Below are 18,743 nucleotides of genomic sequence, written 5' to 3'. Positions count from 1 at the left end.
ATTGTCATTTTAACCATGTGTAATGATGCAGTGCACAGTGAAACGAGACAACGTTCCTCCAAGACCGCGGTGCTACATGTGACATATAACAGACAATCTACACAGGACTACATCTACATAAAGTGCAAAGTGCAAAAATTGCAAAACCCCCAAAACAAACACTGTGCAACAGCAGACAGAACAGAACGACACAGACACGAGACAATAGAAAGGTGCAAAATACTGAGCATTATGCAAAAAGTAACGTGGTGTATGAAGGTGTGCGTGTGTACGAGATTGCCTATTGTCAAGCACTTATCTGCACAAATGACCATAATAGAGACACATCAGCATGTCTCCACGAGTTTATAGTCTACGAAACAGATCTGTAAAATGATAGAAAAAGTACTGGCAGTCTGCTCCATGATTTCCTGTAAAATTCACAGAAAACTAAACTGTCATCTAAGCTGATTTACTGCCCTTTAGCAAAGCCCCCAGCAGGTCGGGTTGTGGAACTCTTGGCAGATCACTTTTGTCCCCAGGCCATACTTTTGACATGTTTTTATTCGATATAAATATATCTATAACTTCTAAAAAGTATTTTCATTTACACACTCAATACTTATTTGTGGCTCCTTTATCATGAATTACTGCATCAGTGTGGTTTGGCACAGAGGTGCTCAGCTTGTAGCTGCTGGGGTGTTACTCACAGCCCAGGTTGCTTTGATAACTCACCTGTATTTTTGGGTGTTTCTTATCTTTCGTTTGATAATGTGTAATAAGGGGAAAGGAGAAGGAAGAGGGAGGTCCTTTTCCATCGGGTGGAAAGCAGCTAAAACAAACAAAGTTCATGATCATCAACCGCAACCCATTACTCTGGTGGTGTTTATTGAAACAGTCCAAGAGATACACAATATACTAAAACTCAAAACAAACTATTCAAATAAGACACTGGATTCTAGATTTGTATGAAAACCATCCAGATCGAAATAAAAACTGCTTGAAATATTTCACTGCACGTGTAATAAATAGAGATTATGTGATGTTAAGTGTAAAAATGTTACTTTTTCCTGAGAGTCTACATTTTTGACATACTCATGCTGTATAATCTGTATAATCCAAAGTTATATATACAGTTGCAAGAAAGCAGACCAGCTAGAATCATCTATCATCTCCTGAGAGTCCAGCTGAGTGTCCTCAGTGCCCAGATGTTTACAGACTGCTGTTCAGAGAAGAGGGGATCCACACAGCACTCAACTTTTTTTAGGATGTGTTGCTGCCTTAAAACTCCAAAAGAGCTAACCTTTTGTTTTGTTCTATGGTAAATAAAATATGGTTTTATTTGATTTCCGGATCATTGCATTCTGTTTTCATTTACACTTCACACAGCATCTCACTAGTAATTGAGGTTGTACTGTAATTTATGAATTTTTTCAAACGTTTAGACGAACTTTAGAGAAAAAAAAGATGTTTTGGGTTTTTTTAAATCATTCTTTTTGTTTACTGATGACTGAGTGCAGTTATGAGACACAGACCAGGCAGCCCAGAGTGAGAATCTAGCCTTTACTTTGTAAGGTCCATTTCCTGTGTGCAGATAGAGCGGCAGGCAGGGGGAATATGGATGGGTGTGCTGTTGGTGTTGTGATGGCTGCAGATAGCTAACAGCAGCACACCCTGACTGTTTATGTCTGCGCGTGTTACTCACATGTTCACTGTCCTCACGTTTCCTGTCCTACTTCTCTTGCACAGGAGGGTCTCTCTCTCGGTCTCGGTGGAAGGCTGTTTTCTTTTGTTCACACTCTGTCACTTCATCCACAGACAGGTTGTGATGTGAGAGCGGAGGGAGGGATAAAGAGAAGTGTTTGGGTGTGAGGGAAGCATGAGGAGTGAGAGGTAAACTGAGAACATGAGGGTAATGAAATCTTTCCATACTATTTCTCTGCTTTCTGCTAGAGGATTTAATGCAAATGTGCATGCCGTTCATGCATAAACAGAAATACTTGACGTGGAATCTCAGTTCATCTTCTTTCTCATGTGAGCTGTTTATGTCCTCACAGTTTAAACCAACGTTCTTCTGATAGGCCGCCCCTCTCAAACAGGAGGCCCAAGCAGCAGGTGGGTGGATGCCACTGCTCGCAACCAGAGCTGTGTGCCCGAGACGGGAAGACAGTCTGACCCTGACTTTAAATCCGTCCGGTCTCATATGTACAATCCATGTTCATGAAATCAGGATTTTCCACTTTCAAACGGTGAAACAGTTCATGGTTGGAGGCTGGAGAAGGCTGCGGGCACAGGAGGAGCTGATGGTGGAGCTCGAGTAAATCACTTCACAAGTATTATTAATTTTTTTAACGTTTAAATGTGTGCTTTGATTAAATTTAGTATTAAAAACCATTGGTTAGAGTTAGGAATGAAACAGGACACAGTCTGGGTTAAGACACAATCGTTGGCACTTCCTTTAAAGCCGTTTTCTTGGTTGCCACGGTGACACATCCCCAGTTTTTATCTGTAAAAAGTAGGTGTTGCAGAGAAATACATTACATACACATTTTTACTGTCCTGATCAAATGTCACAATTCGAGTCCATAAACCTGAGCTATTCATATTTTGTTATGAGGCATTAGCTCTCAGTGACATCATACAGAGCCAGGATTGGAAAAAACAGTCGGATTCTGAGTGTGGAGATCAGTCTGTGTAAGCTTATTTCTACATACGTTGGCATCCATTCTTTGAAACGTTGCCATGTTTATTATGGGCAACTACTGTTATAACCACATATATGGTTGACATATTTGCAGCTATATTATGTACCATGAATTAGTTCATGTTACTGGTTTATTGCAAAGTAAGAAACAAAGACGACAGATTAAACCAGTGAAAATGAAAAATATCCAGGTACACGTGTTCAGTTTGACCAAACACAATTGCCGCTCTCATATTTTGGACCCCTTCTGAGTGAGAGTAGCTCTGAAAGGATGTTGAGCCGATCACCCCTCTGACTTGTTGCTCCTGTCACTTCATTATCTCCCCCGTCTCTTTGTTTTTATGGCCCACGCCTCCCAGTCTCACTCCCCTCCTCAGCTGGAAGTAGCTGCCTGGGTTGCAGGCCTCACAGCAGGATCCCATGACTGGAAGCTCTAATGCTGCTGCTGCTGCTGCTGCAGCAGCTATTTCAAGCCCTCTGATGTCATCTGAAGGAGGGGCCGGCCCTCATGCCCAGAGCGTGAGTCACAACCAGAGAAGGAGAAAGAGAGAGAGAGAGATTCAGTGAGGAGGAGCATCTAAACATCAGGGGTATGCTGTTTGTTCCCATCTTGTCACATGAGACATTAAAACCTTCATGGTGGAAAAACCAGCGCACAAACTGGTGTAACTGGGCTGATGCAGCTAAATAAAACAGTCAGTAAACGCAGCGTTGTCACGTTCTTCTGTTTATTGTGACTGTTGTATTTTAAAATGAACAAATTTTTTGAATTTTAAGTATTTTAAGAATATTTTTCTGTTGAATTTTATTTCTAGAGATTCTGTACTTCATGGTGATTTAATCAGCATTAATGAATTTGATCTTTTATTTTTGCAGTTAAAAAATATATTTTTATAACTTTTAATGATTTCTATTTTGTTTTTTCCCCTCAGCTTTTAATAAAGTGTCATATTTCTTTAATCACACATATGTACAAAGGTTTCCTAAATATAAAATTCAGCCAAAACTCATTTTTCAAACAGTTTCCAAAACATTTGTCCTGTAATGGAGAAGATTGTATCAGTACTGGTTTTCTTCTGCAGTCATCTTTTTGCGTACAGCAAAAGAGAGAGGCCAGTTTCTGGCTTTGCTTTGGGATTCAAAGTTGATTTCTAACAAAATGACCGTCTTTAGTTTTGCATCTTCCTCCAAATAACATTTGGTGTTATCGTCACGGGCAGAAAAACAGACACTGGAACTGAAGGCGATGTTGTTTTTCTCCCGTCTCCCTGAGTGATGTCATCCCCATTCAGACTCTGCCTACACAAAGTCGTGGCAGTGCTCAGCATCCACTGTCGCCATGGCTACAGCACTGCACCTGCCACACCTCCCTCAGATGCACTGCCGGGCAGTCATTGGTCAGTGCCTCGGACTGACGGTCACTTTGTCCAATGGGAGGGGTGGTGAGTGATGTCATTGAAAGGATGGATTTGAGGCAGAGATGCATATCCAAACACAGATTGTCAGATCTTCTGCTGACGCACCAACTTAACACGACAGGCCATCACATTATCTCTTTGAAGGAAACAGGTGAGGGTGGATGCCAGGGTCTGAGATCATTTACAGCTCAGTCCAGCCGCTCTTTAGCACTCATATAGCCAATTAAACCTGCGCTGTTCACGATGTCGGGTATTTCTGGGTGGGGTTTGGCATACTGCGGGTAAGTGGTTCAAAATATCAAAGCTTTTCCACGGACCTAAAGATCTATTACACCCAGAAACAAACTCTACACTATACCAGAGAGATATAAACAGGAGACAGAGCACTCAGAGGATCCTGAAGAGTAACAGTAAAGATGCTGGCAGAAGTATAAACACAAGTGGGGGAAATACTTTAAAGAAATATTGTGGGAACTAAAGAACAATATCGAAATACATGATAAGCTGTATTTTGAATTGATTTTAGGGTCACTTTGATGTGAAGCATAAATCTGTGTATGGACTGTTTAGTGTCATTAGAGTAATCTATAACATTTCTCATAAACATAAACAGCACGAACATTTTCTTCTTATTTCCACTCCTCCCATTAAAGATCATCTTTCTGACCTCTGCATCTTCCTGTGTCCTTGTTTCTGAGGAGGTAAATTTTCTAAATCTGGAGCCTTTCTTAAACTTAACGTTGTTTTTAAGGAAGCAAAAGGAAAAGTAAGTGAAAACAAAGCCAAATAAAGTGTAAAAACCCCAAATCAGACATGAAGTGTGAACTTTCAAAGCATAATATGTGATTGCAGTCTCCTTCTGTGACTCCCCATCACACTGAGGTGTCCTTTGATGTCCCCTCCCTCATGCCGTGGCCTTTAACACATAATGGTTCCACTTTTTAAACCAAAAACATAAACAAGTTGAACGTTTGCCTGCCGGGACACTGTGGGAAGCTTTCTGCTTTGCACTTTATTTCTTTTCTCTCATTGGTTAGACTAAGGCTAGCTTTGGGGAAAGTTAATGAGCTGGTTTAAAGCAGGAATCTTTACCTCAATAACCCATTCACTGACAAATAGGAAGTTTAGAGTGACGTACCCATCACACTAATGAGATCAACCAGTGCTTCATGGTGCAGGCTCCTTCAGACACCTATGCATAAATGAGTCGCAGCAGCTGACTTGAGAAACGCCACCAATTTATGACCAGAGATGAGAAAAGCCTTCAGTTGATCCAAAATGGTGCAGCAGGAGTCCTGAAGGTGACTAGAGAGCAGATTTCTCTTATATTGGCTTCCCTTCATTGTCTCCCTGTTTAATCCAGAATTGAGTTCAAACTCCTCACATACAAGGTCTTAAATAATCAGGCCCCATCTTATCTTAATGACCTTGCAGTACCATATCACCCTATTAGAGCACTTGGCTCTCGCTCTGCAGGCCTACTTGTTGTTCCTCGAGTATTTAAAAGTAGAATGGGAGGCAGAGCCTTCAGTTTTCAGGCCCCTCTTCTGTGGAACCAGCTTCCAGTTTGGATTCAGGAGACAGACACTATCTCTACTTTCAAGATTAGGCTTCAAGACTATCTAAAATATACCCCAGCATACCTGACCTGTGCAACAGATGCAACACCTCCCCCTGTGATTTAACTCATATGTTTTTTGCCTGCCCGTCACTTCAATTATACTGGACTTTTTACTCTGAAGTGCTCTCTCGTGTTTTGAGCGTTACTCTCAAACCATGTCCACTAGTTGCCATTTTTGGTGTTTCTGAGGACGCCACCCTGAACCTTAGTCGTAAGCAACTGGATATTATTGCTTTCACTTCACTGCTTTCTTTCTTTTTTCTGTTTTATTGTTATCATCTGAATTTTAATGGCCTAATTTGTTTTGATATATGTCTTTATATCGGTTGGTACTTGCTGTATTGGGCCTGATATGTCAAATTACATGTGCAAAACTTTATATATAAAGAGGGGAAAAAAAAGATTAGGCTTCAAACTTTCCTTTTTGCTAAAGCATACAGTTAGGGCTGGACCAGGTGACCTTGAATCCCCCCTTTGTTATGCTGCAATAGGCTTAATAGGCTTCACTCACTATGTGTTTGTACACCTGTTACATTCCCCTAAAAAGGTCCAGGGGATGAGGGAAAGTAACAAAAAGTGTCCAGGTTGAAAAAAGGAGACTGGTTAAATTAACAGGTTTTATTAACGTTTCTACTGATAACTAAACTAAAAGAGACGGACGAGCTGCCATCACCATTCAAAGAAAGAAAACAACAAAACTCAGGTGTTGGTCAGTAAACTGAAAAGTATGTAAAAGAGGATCAGTCACCAAACACACACAGCTCACACGCTGCAACCCAACATGACTCTCTGCCACTAGAGCTCTGGCTCTCTTTCACAGCATGTCTTTGTCCCGTCTTCCTCACCCCCACCTAAGCAGTCGCAGCAGATGGCCCCGCCCCTCCCTGAGTCTGGTTCTGTCTGAGGCTTCTTCCTGTTAGAAGGCAGTTTTTCCTTCCCACTGTCACCAAGTGTTTTCTCTGTATTATTACTTACAATAAAAGCACCTTGAGGCTGCTGTTGTTGAAATTTGGTACTTTATAAATACAACATGTCACCTCCCTTTGTCGTGTCCATCATCCGCAGCATTATCTGAAAGAACAGCAGAATTCATCGTTTTGGGGACCTTGCACCTCTTTCCACTGCTAAAAAATTAAATTGTGTAGTTCAACCTAACGATGACACCAGCTCACATTTTACAGGCACTTATTCACCTGATTGTTTTCACCTGTGCTTTGCTTTTTCTCTGTTGTCTGTTCACCTTCCCAAGTTCCTTACTTTGTGTTGCCTGAAGAGCTTTGTGTTAACTCTGTAAGCTGGGGCTGGATAACTTTTCACTTCTATACCTTTCAGGTTGTAATGAAAGCTCACACACAAGCTCTGTTTGTTGTTTTTCTGTAGCTGTAGAGCCATTTGTTTCAGGGAATGTTTCTTTATCCAGAAAAACAAAATGGTGAACAGAAGCTCGGCGCTTTCTGTTTTGCTGTAAGCCTGCTGTCGGCTCAGTGTGTGAACACAGCGATCCAGGAAATTTGACGGCTTTCAAAGGACAACATGAAAGGACTCGAAATAAACAACACCGCGTCTCCACAACACTTTTTATACTTTACTTTTCTTTGTGAAAGGGCGAATTATCAGAATTACCTCTGAGAGCTTCTAACATAATTGAACAGACCTCTCAACACATCAGACACAAGATCAAACGAAATGATCGTGATTATTGCAGGAGAAGCGTGCACCTTCACAAGAAGAGAAAATGGACCTTTAAAAGGTGTTTTCATCCAAAAACACAGAGGAAGCTCTTATATATAAACCTAACGGTGTCCACTTCCATCTGTGATATCTGTTAATGCCTCCCAGGAACTGTTTCTCATGCTACCATGAGCACACAGTCAGGTTAAATAGTGAAGTAACCCAAACATCGAACCAAGCCAATAATCAGGCTGGTAAATGTCAGCTGTGCTTTCACATTAAAAGTAACTAAACTCATACTTGTAGTTTAAATATAACTATAATTAGATTCTGTAGTATTTGTCTTAATTAGGGTTGAGATCTTTTAAACCTGCCTTGCAGGTATTGATCTGAAAACGATGGATAAATTCTTGTCCTGTTCCACGTCTAGGGCACTGAACACCATCATTTCTTTGTTTTCACCTCATTTAAAAATCATGGAAAAGCTGCTGCCTGGGAGTGAGACAGATATGAGGAGCACTTTTTAAGACGTTAACAACAGCTTGTTATGACGAGGCAGTGACAACTTCTTGTGTTCGTCGATCTTCGATCACTTATCGGTTTGCCCCGACCTCCCTCTCCCCACCAGCTCATCTAGAGTCTTCCTTTTTAACTTCACCTGGTTTACTTAGCAGTGTATAAACCTTTAATAAATGGGTCACATACACTGATGTTTTAGCTCATATAAAGCAGTGTATATGTAGAAGCTTTCCTGGTAGTGGGGTTTTTTGTGCCTCCTCTCTCTGGACTATGTAACCTCATAAATGTTTCAGAATAAAACGCTGCAGCTCAGACGCAGCTCTGACAAACCCGTTCCCTCGCTGCGGTGCAGGGAGGAAGGGAGTCACAGATCACCTCCCTGCTCCAGGATCATTTCATTGGTGAATCATTTCCCCGTCTTATAAAGTAACAAGTGATCTCTGGCACAGTTTCAGTGAAATGGATGCAGCATGTAAAATGGAGGGCTGACCTGTGAAATGAAAAAAGACAGACAGCTGATGGTTGTAATTTAGAAAAAGGCAGATATAGAAAGACCCAGACTTGGTGCTGACAGCCTCGGGAGTCGGAGAGGCTGAAGTTTGGATGTTTGTCGTGGTTCTGGAATCTTTACACAAACCAGGACTTTTTATCCAAATACACAGCTGATTCAAATGATTCTATTTTCAGTTAAAGCCACTGTTTAATGCTGGAAATACAAGCCAAACAATTTACACTCTGTGTATCCAACGGCTGTCTGGAGCTGTATTTAATGCACTGTTTTAATGCCCTTAACTATGGTTGAGGACTGTCATCTGAATAACCCAAATAATAAATGTTAACACTGAATTACTCTTTAGATCATTAGGGTTTTCTTTTATTAAGCTAACTTATTACAACATAACAAACAATGACATCATTTCTCAGGGAGCAAAACAACATTAAATAATACTTTTCATCTTAATCCATCTAAACTGATCAAAATTTGATGGATTAATTAACAGAACAAAAGAGAGAGACATAAATTAAATAGAAAACATCATATCTGAAAAAATATTATTTGATATTTTTTGTTGACCCCCAAAATGTTTTTCTATTATTTCCTTTTTTCTAAAATATAGAGTTAGGGTGGTGGGTAATGTTGCCACTCATGATGAGTTATGTCTGAGGTCAGGGGTTAAAGTTGTCACTGATGGAAACTTCGATCTCTGGGCTAGATGAAGTAACCCTCCGATCACACCTGTATGTATAAATTCCAGCATAGTGGGATGTCATCAGTCGTTTACTGACCACCTCCCCGATCCTACTTTAAAGCACCCAACATTGCCTTTTTGTCTTGAGCACTTGAAAGCTGAAGGCAACTGGACTTCCTTTTTTTAGGCTCTTGAAGCCATTTCACTTCTCATCTGAAAGCCTTCTTTGGTTTCTCTTGAACTTCAGATGTGAAAAGCGGAGAGATCACGAGAGAAAATACATCGAAACTAAACCCTCTGCAGGGTTAGCTGTCATTAAGTGACAACCTTAACCCCTTAGAAGAGGAAGATTTTCAAACGAAATCCAGTTGCCTTCAGCTCAAGTGTTTAAAACTACCATGACCAGGATGACTGAAAACCCAAACAGACAGATGACCATCACTGAGGAGAAAACTTGGTTACCAAAAGCTGTATGGGTGGACCACACAGACACACATGCTTGTAAATTAGTGCTAAGAAACAATCTGATAAAATGCTAGAATTTCAATTACCAACACTGAAGCACAAACTTCTTGGATGGTTTGTCAGAACAGCTGTCAATCAAACTGGACCCACCTCTAACTTTCCAGCACTTCATCAAACTTTTGATGAAGGTCAAAACGACTCATAGAGGCCAAACTGTCAGGGTGTAAACACAAGCTTTAACACTGTTAAGTTGGGAATTTCAATGTGAGAGTCTAAAGACTCACTTACTTTTGAAGTCAGCCTCATGTGGCCACCAGAGGAACTGCAGCTTTTGACACTTGCCTTCAAGTCCTTTCTTCCTCCCTCTGCAGAGCCAGAAGTAAACAGCAGAAACAGGAAACACAAACCTATATTTGAGCTATAATATCCACTTAATGATGACATTAGAACCACAATCATCAAAAGAGTGAATTTAGTCAGTTACACTGAGAGACAACATAATAACTGAGCAGGAGGAGGTAAAGGTGCAGACCTGGTCGACACAGTGAAGTCCTGCAAATGACATAACAGCACCCATTTTTTCACTAGTGTGGCCTGAGCTTTGTAAGGTGAGAGGAAGTGTTGACACTTCTTTACATGCAGTCTGTGGTCTGGACCAACCAACAGCTACAGCCCTAAAACGCACTGGTGCATCAGAGCCAGTGTTACATAAGAAAAAATAGACAGGGAATGAGGACATAACCATTACTAAGAGTTTAAAAAAGCAAGTGATATTCCTAGAAAATCTAAAAATCTGAAAGGGGATGCTAAACCAAGACGAGAATCTGACTGCTGCATAACTGTGCTCAGCATTCACCCACTTTCTCCCCCTGCAGTATCTCTGCTCATGTCTGCTCTCAACGGTCTACTTCAAAAAGGAGGCCTGGGAATGAAAAGTGAGACTGAGAAGGGAGAGGGATGATGATGGTGATGATGGTGATGTGCGCAGACACACATTAGAAATTTATTCACGTACCCTACGAGATTTCTGGTCAGTTTTTATTATAGCACTGAGGCGGTAGGGTGATGACTTTATAAAGACTATGTCCTCTGCTTGGCCTTTTAAAGGCACTGAAACTGGATCTCTATAACAACAGCATGTGAGACATCCAGTTTCTGCAATTGCCTGACACAGCTGTTACTGCCTATTTAATTTGATATCAGTATTAAAGCTGGAGAAGGAAATGCCAGATAACTGACTGATGGGCCGTTGGTGAGTGGTGCTGATGAACACGGCCTCTGACTCCTCCTCAAACTCCTCAGGAGAGCATGAATACAAAGCTCCATGTTCACTCTCTCGGCCACCTGTTACTCTGGTTGCAGATGGCAGTAGCCATCACAGGTATGTAGTAAAAGGAGGGGTTTTTTTCTTGAATCCCTGGTCATGTTTACCTCTAAGAACGCTGTATCCCATTTTTAAACCTCTAAATTTTGATTAGGTTGTGTAAAACTAGGAGTTGTAGGTTTTCCTTTCAAGTGAGGTCGAGGTCCACCTTAGTGGGATCCTAGCCACCTCTGGTGATGTACCTCTCCACCAAACTTATGCATGTGAGTGACGCTACCTATCCAGCCACTTCACACTCAGCTGCAAACCACCCTAGAGCGTGCTGGAGGTCACTACCTAGTGACGCCAAAACAACCACATCATCTGCATAGAGGAGAGACGTGATTCTGAGACACAACTTGGCTGACAGTGACAAACTATTCTGGTTGAACTAATGAGCAATGTGGAGTCTGTTAGTCAAACTTCCAGGAGCAGCGATGCAGTTTTCACCACGGTCGTGCCACACTGGACCAGCTCTGTATCCTCTTGAGGGCACGCGAAGATGTGGAGGGGTTTGCCCCACCAGTCTACATGTCTTTTGCATACTTGCTTGATTTTCATTGCAGATTCAAGTCGAAATCAAGCATAAGAGAAGGCATTTGACTGCATCTTACGGGGGTCAGTGCTTTGGGAGTATGGAGAGACTGGTGAAGAAATGTCTCCAAGTCCTGTTCCTCAGAGTTTGCTGTGGTGGTGTGTTTGTTGTGTATTCCAGTTGGGCTTTTACCACCCCAGAGAGGGGATCTGGGAAGGTAAGCCGACCCCGAGCCACTGAAAAGGCATGGCATTAATGCTGGTACACAAAAGGATGGGAATGATTAACAGGAGGGTACTAAACAGAAAAAACGACATCAAAAGGTCTGAAGCCAAGAGTGTGGCGACAAGATCAAAGAGTAAGACATAAACAACTAAAACAGAGGTCTAAAGGTTAAACACTGGGGTGGTTCCAGCAGGTACTGCAATCAGGAGCAACAGAATGTTCAAAGCAGAGGATTCAGAGAAGTGAGTCTTCATCAAAATACTTCATCACCCATCGTAGTGACAGCTTGGTTTGCACAGTCAGCAGCAGGTCAGACTCAACCCGGGTATCCAGCTTTTAGTTTTTTGTAATTACACAATATTGTTTGAATTTTTATATTAATATTCATAAAAATGTGTTCACACCTACGTTTAGTTAAGTAAACCAATATAAACCTACATTTAAAAATATTTCTACTCTTTGAAATCAGGGTGCTGAGACAGGGTCTGCAGGAGGTTTAACCAGTGACAGAGCATATATGAAACACATGTTTCTGACCTCAAACTATTTATCTTTGGACCGACACACGTTACAGTAACAATAAATCTTAAGTTTGTTTCTTTTTTAAATTTCCTCTCACATTAATCACCTTCCAACCCCGGCTCTGAAATGTTCCTGTGGACACACCTGACATTTGCTACCTGGGATCAAACAGTGAAACATACTTAAACATTGTTCATGTCACACGCCTGCTCAGCTTGGTTTTCGATTGAGTATACTTTGCAGATATTATTTTTCTTTAGTCTTAATTCGATTATTGTATTTTAATGGTGTTTTGTGCATTACATGAAGTTTGAAATTGAATTTTTTATTGACTTTTTGGATTGTGAGGCATCTTTGAAGCAATAACCTGCAAGAAAAAAAGCTTTACAAATACTGACTTTTGTACTTTAAGCACACTTTTCTTATAATTGTCCTGTTTCTGAGTTTAATGGCTGCAATTCTTTATAATTTATTCATTTATTATTTTATTGTTATCTATAGAAGCTTCAAATAAAAATCTGAACATTTCTATTGTTTGTGCATTACTGCATAAACAATATAATAGAGTGTTATAATGCATTTTTGTAATTAACAGTTATGGTTTAAAGAAATACTGTTCAAATGATGTGTAAAAACAGGCTTTTTGAACTATAGATACTATATGATTAAGGAATAACTGAGTAAATATAAATGTCATTACTATACATTTTAATTCTTTATTTAGGATTTGTACAGTTATGTTCACTGGGTTTGTTCTTTTTATCTAAATCATTTTAAACTTTAAAGTTTTCTTGCTTGTTTTTCCAAAAGGGGGGAACAAAACTGACGGTTTAATTATGCAGAAAATGAGATGCTGTTGGAGCCCGTTCTTTGTGCGTTTACCAAGAATATTTCAGTGGTTAATGTTTTAAAGGACATCCAGTGCCAACTTTAGTCATTACTTTGTGAAACTGTTTTGCTCAATAAAAATACTCTTAAAATATAAAACTGGAACGAATTTGGGCGCCCAGATTAGATTTGACAACAATTCAAATACTTTCCGACATCTTAACTTTGCTCCACATCATCACCCAATCACATATTTGTAGCCTGAAATACAGAAATAAAAATAATCCTGCGTCCTGAAAGCTGGAAGAGCAAGTCTGGCTTCTCAGATTTGTCAAACAGCAAAACTTCAACTTTGACTGGAGAAAAATTCAATCAGGAATTTTTCTGTATCAAAATCTGAAAGCCTCAAATCAACGTAATTTCAATGATTTACAGTCCACGATGTATACTGGGCCTTGGTGCAACCCCTCAATCATCCTCTGTGTGACACAAGCTAATTTAGCTCTCCTTTAAGCTAAACTTCTTCTGATTGGCTGTCCCTCGCAAACAAAAAGTTCAAACAGCAAAGTTGGGTGGGGCTTCCATGACCATATTAGGCTCTTTTTTTCAAGCGCCAACAGAGAAAAAAAGAAAACAGCAGGCCCAGCTCACGATTCCACCACAGCAGCCTTATAAGCAGCCTTCAGGTGGTTTGTCAGAGTTCGAGCTGCACCAGTCAGAAGTGTTTGCTTTTATTCTTGCCTCTACTCCTATGCGGTCTTCTTCTGAGACCTCGGTGTTCGGTTTTGGGGGTATAACCTTGGTTCGAGACAAAAAATACACCCTTTTAAGATGTATAACACATCAAACAAAAGTTTCTGACCGTCCCTCGGTCGCAGTGGTTAGAGACGGTATGTCCATGGTCTCATTTCAGATGCTGAAGGAGTCCTACTGAACTCCACTGAACAAACCTTCACCCTGACAATATGGATAACCAAAGCTAATTATTGTGACCAATCCACAGTATGTGACATGTTAGGAGGAATTGTTTGAAAGGGGAGTGATTTCAAGGACATATTTTAATGGTTCATTCAGTGAAGAAACTTTGAAATGCCAAAGTTTTGCATCATTTTTGTGCTAAAATAGAACCAAAGTGATTTACAGCAGTTATTAAACCTGCACTAATAAAAAAGCATTAAAATTATGTGTAAATCAAACAGTACAAACTGTAATAAATTATGTTAGTTGTGGGTCTGAAAAGTAAAGCAGTTGCGGATTTCTTAAAACAACCGTATAGAAGTCCGTGAAAGTGGCACTCAGCTCGCTCTCGATTAATTTTTGGTCTCAATCGCTACTTTCAAGGCTCAAAAATTAAGAACAACACACAGTTTACATGTCACTCCTCAGTCTCAAATTGCCCAGCCAATGCTTTCAAGCAGCACAGACCTTAATTATTCATTCTGTTAGTGACATCAGCATCTGAGAGCCTGCAGGAATTCATGTCAGCTGCTCTGCTGACGGGACAGTTGTGAGAACGAATGAGTGTCCGTCACGCTGCAGCGCCGTTTTAGCGCTCCATGTGTGAAAAGGATAATCGTGTAGGTCAAGAAGTTCAAGTTTTGGAGGGCACCAGCTTCATTTTCCACCTCCCCGTGTTTACGAAGCTTAATCTCACTCAGACAAGGGAGAAACTTAGGACACTCAAGGGTGTATTCATTCAGGTAAAAGCCCAAAGCGTAGCAACTGCTGCCAAGAGCAACGCTAAATGATGAGACTTGAGTGGAGCAGCATTAGGGCGATAACCAAGCATCCAATAAATTACGTGTTATGTGACACAAGGGGGCCATTGCAAATAGGTCTTCTGCAACAGCACAACAAGGATCTTTAAAAGGCCGATCCCACGCAGCTCCGTGGAATTACACGCCTTCAGATATAGAGCTAATGATTTAATACTCATCCAGTGAAAGCTTTCACACTTCCTGCCCAGAACACCTGATACTTTTGGTAATTCCCAGAAATATTTATAGTGTATAGGAAGTGATGTTTCCCAGGACCAATGGGTTATAGGAAAAATTACTCAATGCCCACGGTGCTCATTTCACATTGTTTTGAGGTTGGAGGAATTACACGACCGGAGGAGTGATCAGCCAAAAACGTCAGCTTCCTGCATATAAACCTTTCACTGCAGTCACAATCACCAAGTGGAAAATCCTCAAAAGCCCCATAAAGGTTTCTTAAATGATTGCAAACAAGCAAAGATTAGTCCAATAAGGTGTGGGAGTCACTGTTGAGCATCAAGAAGAAGAATAAAATGAACTGCAGGTAAAAAGGTGCGTGTTTGTATAAATGTGCAGAAAACCACCTGTCAGGCTTATTTACAGAGACCGAAACGCAGTTTTTCTATTCATTGCCTCAGAGCGATGTTTCAAGCACATCTGTCATGGATGTTACCACATCTGCACGAGACTGCAAGTTTTGATTTTGCTGCTATTAAAACATTTTAAAACACAAGACGGATTTATGGAAGAAAAACGCAGAATCTGTATTTGTCAGGAAACACCAGAGCATGAAAAAAACAAGAACACATAAATAAATAAAAAATTCTTCAGGTTTTGTCCAAAAAACTTAAAATGACCTAAAAAAACAAAACAATAAATGATAGAGAGTCACAAGTTGTCTTGTTATGTGTTGAAAACATCCATCCAACGTCACTTTGTAGGCAGTAAATTCAGATCTTTCTTTGGTTTAGTCTGATCTGATCGTTTTCTATAGAAGCTTTGTGTGGATGTATGAAATGTAATTTTCAAATTATGCTCTCACATAAAAGGGATGACAGGAGCCCTCTCTGAACATTTATTTCAAATGCATGAAAACAATGAATCAATACAGACGAAACTATAAACACGAGAACAAACGAGGTTTCCTTCAGTATTGTTCAATGAAAACTCAAGAACTGAAAGTATTTTCACATATTTTTTCATACATTTTCTTGGTGCTGTTGAATGAGAGCAGTGAATAATAAGGTTTTTGTCAAAGTAAAATAAAAAAATAAAAGATTCTAACCCTGAAGCTCTGTTGAAAAAATTATTTCGAGGTGATTTCAACCAGAATGAGAAAATATCAAACTATTGAGTTTGTGAGGTGAAGAGAAGCACTTCCCAGTGCTCGAAAATCACCGGACCATCCTTTTTTCTTGTTAGAAAATATTAACTTTATGAACTATGAAATTCAGAAAACATGAAAAAAAAAAACCACACAAGAGCTTTTTTCTTTCGAGTACAGTGAGCTTTGAGGCTCATCGCTCGAGATCAGGGTGGGGAACTCCAGGCCCCAGGGGCCGGTGTCCTGCAGGTTTTAGATCCCACCCTGGGTCACCTGAATCCAATGATGAGTTCATTACCAGGCCTCTGGAGAACTTCAAGGCATGTTGATGAGGTAATTTAACCATTTAAATCAGCTGTGATGGATCAAGGACACATCTAAGACCTGCAGGAGCCCGGCCCTTGCCCCCACCCCTGCTCTAGATGCTGCAAGATTAGGTCAAAGACTTTTCCACACTGCTTCTCGAGCACTGCTCTATGAGCCACCTGCATATCCACCATCAGTCCTGAGCTGAACCATGCTTTAGTTACATTTCGTAGGCTGGTAAACGTGACTTCTTCCTCCCCACTATCACTGGGTGCTGCTCACAGGAGGCTATCTGACTGTCGGGTTTGAAAACGTGTTAAATACACTTCATCATCTGTGCCATGCAGAAGCCTCAGCGGAGATGTCTGCACAGACTCATCGATTTTGGGTTTTATATCTGAATTTTGTATCTGATTCAAACAGCCTTTAACCCCAGTGCTGCACGATGTGTGCATAGACTGTACATAAAAGATGAACGTAGCCGCCGTAAAGTCCTCCTTGTTTAATGAGGCATCACTCAAACGAGAGGTGGATCTGTTTAAGAGACCTTGCATGTTCTATAAAGATGTGAAACTAGCCGCTGAACCCATAAACATATAGCTTTTGTTTACTAGAGACACTGTAAATTAATTATGCCAGTGTTGCTAGCAAGCAGCTAACTGTAGTAGCATAGCAACACTTATTAAACCATCCAGGACGAAACATCAGTGAGATATTTAATCCAAATACCGATAAGATTATCGTTAATAATGAAGAAAACAGTCTTTATGAAAAGGAGCTTTAATTGATAGTTGTCAAAAAGCCGATGCTACTGAGAGAAGAAAAACATTACACAAAAAAAAAGAATAAAAGTAATTCTGCTGGTTGCCATTCTGACCAGTAAAGATACAATCTGGTAAATTGAGAATGTGTCAGTGCTACCAGGAGCTGAAGTCTCCGAAGCTGGTTTTGCCTTTGGACTTCTTGGCTGCCGTGCCGCTGGTGGACGGACCGCTTTCATCTTCAGCAACTGAACGTTTTCTGAGAGAAAAGAAGCAGAATATGAACACACGAAGATCCATTTACATATTGCTTCTTGCAGATAATTCTTTGATCTTTCTTGTAACTCTGTTCTTTGTAAATTCTGTTGTGCATGTCCTTGTCTGCATGCTGGGCTCATATTTTCAGGCATTTCTTCTTAGTGAAAGTAAAAGTCAGCCTAAAAAAGGGGCGGTGGGGCGTACCTTCAGTCTTTGACAGATTGGTCTGTACATTGTGAAAATACATTTAAAAATGTTTTAATGCTTCTAACGGTTCCTTAGAGACTGAGGAAATGTCCCGTTTTGTCTGGTAAATGGACGGGTTCTTATATACTGCTTTTGTATAACTTATTCACACCAGCACGTTTTTCTACAAGTGCTTTCTATCCAACATTCACACTGGAGAGAAATATTCAGTCAACTACTCATTTGATTATTTTTCCACTGTGACACGATAACAGTTAATGTCATAAACCTCAGGCTACAGTCCCACACACTGACATGAATCTGCTCCGCAGTCTGATCGTCCCACTGCTTCTGTGGGACCACCGATGACCACCGGCATCCTGATACCTTGTGGTAGCGATATAATAGCCTAAACCTTTACCTGTCTCTCCTGCGTTTTGCTATCAAAAAACAAACAAACAAACAAACAAACAAACAAACAAACAAACAAAAAAAAAAAAAAACAGCTGGTGGAAACAAAGTTAAAAAGAAAAACAAATTCAGCCACATTATGATCCAAATCAAAAATCAAACCACAGCTGCAGCACGACTACTCACGACTGCTTCTTCAAATTTTAACTAAGCGCATTATATGTTAACACAGTTAAAAGCTTAACACGATAGATTAAAACCCCCCAAAAGAATGATCCCATAAAACACCATAAGAGGCCCTTTATGGACTAATAAAATAGAGCCAGAGGACAAAACTCTATTGTTTGGATCCATCTGTTTTATAACCCAGTGACTGAGCAATTTGAACAGAAAACTTGAGCAATAAAAAGTTATTCTAAATATTATGCCAAAACATGTGAAAAGAAAAGGAATATCAAAAATATGTTATGGATAATAACCCTGAATTATCCCTGTGGGGAAAATTGGCAATTTCATACAATATGCCTATTCCCATTCTCTCTTGCTATGCTGCTATGTAATCATACATTCATTGCTTTCCACTTTCTCTAGTCTCTTACATCAGACGGTGAGAAAACGCTGCAACTTTTTAATGTAAATTCTGTCAACGGAGTGGAAAGAAACACTCTTTAACTCGTGTTTGTGCGCTTGCAGCTTTCAT

The 18,743-nt window shown here is 40.3% G+C and overlaps 1 protein-coding gene across 2 annotated transcripts in view; it reads right to left on the bottom strand.

Annotated features, from left to right (window-relative positions):
- The window catches only part of ppil2 (peptidylprolyl isomerase (cyclophilin)-like 2), a 45,808-nt gene continuing 27,065 nt past the window's right edge, over nucleotides 1–18,743 (bottom strand). Inside the window, exons 20-21 of one of the 2 annotated variants that reach the window (XM_086315508.1) lie at nucleotides 17,349–17,447; nucleotides 1–9,932 (exon numbers count right to left, since the gene is read on the bottom strand). In XM_086315508.1, the coding sequence (XP_086171634.1) occupies nucleotide 9,932; nucleotides 17,349–17,447 (100 nt within the window). In that variant the 3' untranslated portion in view covers nucleotides 1–9,931. Of the gene's footprint in view, nucleotides 9,933–15,858; nucleotides 17,448–18,743 lie in introns of those variants that run through there. The other variant, XM_086315507.1, reaches the window with a different exon arrangement.

This window comes from Aulonocara sp. 'chitande type north' Nkhata Bay, linkage group LG12, assembly GCF_057382095.1.
Source record: "Aulonocara sp. 'chitande type north' Nkhata Bay isolate Kocher_YH1m ecotype deep benthic linkage group LG12, A_spYH_male_GT1.1, whole genome shotgun sequence".
NCBI lineage: Eukaryota > Metazoa > Chordata > Actinopteri > Cichliformes > Cichlidae > Aulonocara > Aulonocara sp. 'chitande type north' Nkhata Bay.
The sequence above is the reverse complement of the archived record's forward strand: the minus strand, read 5'-3'. Positions and strand labels throughout refer to the sequence as shown.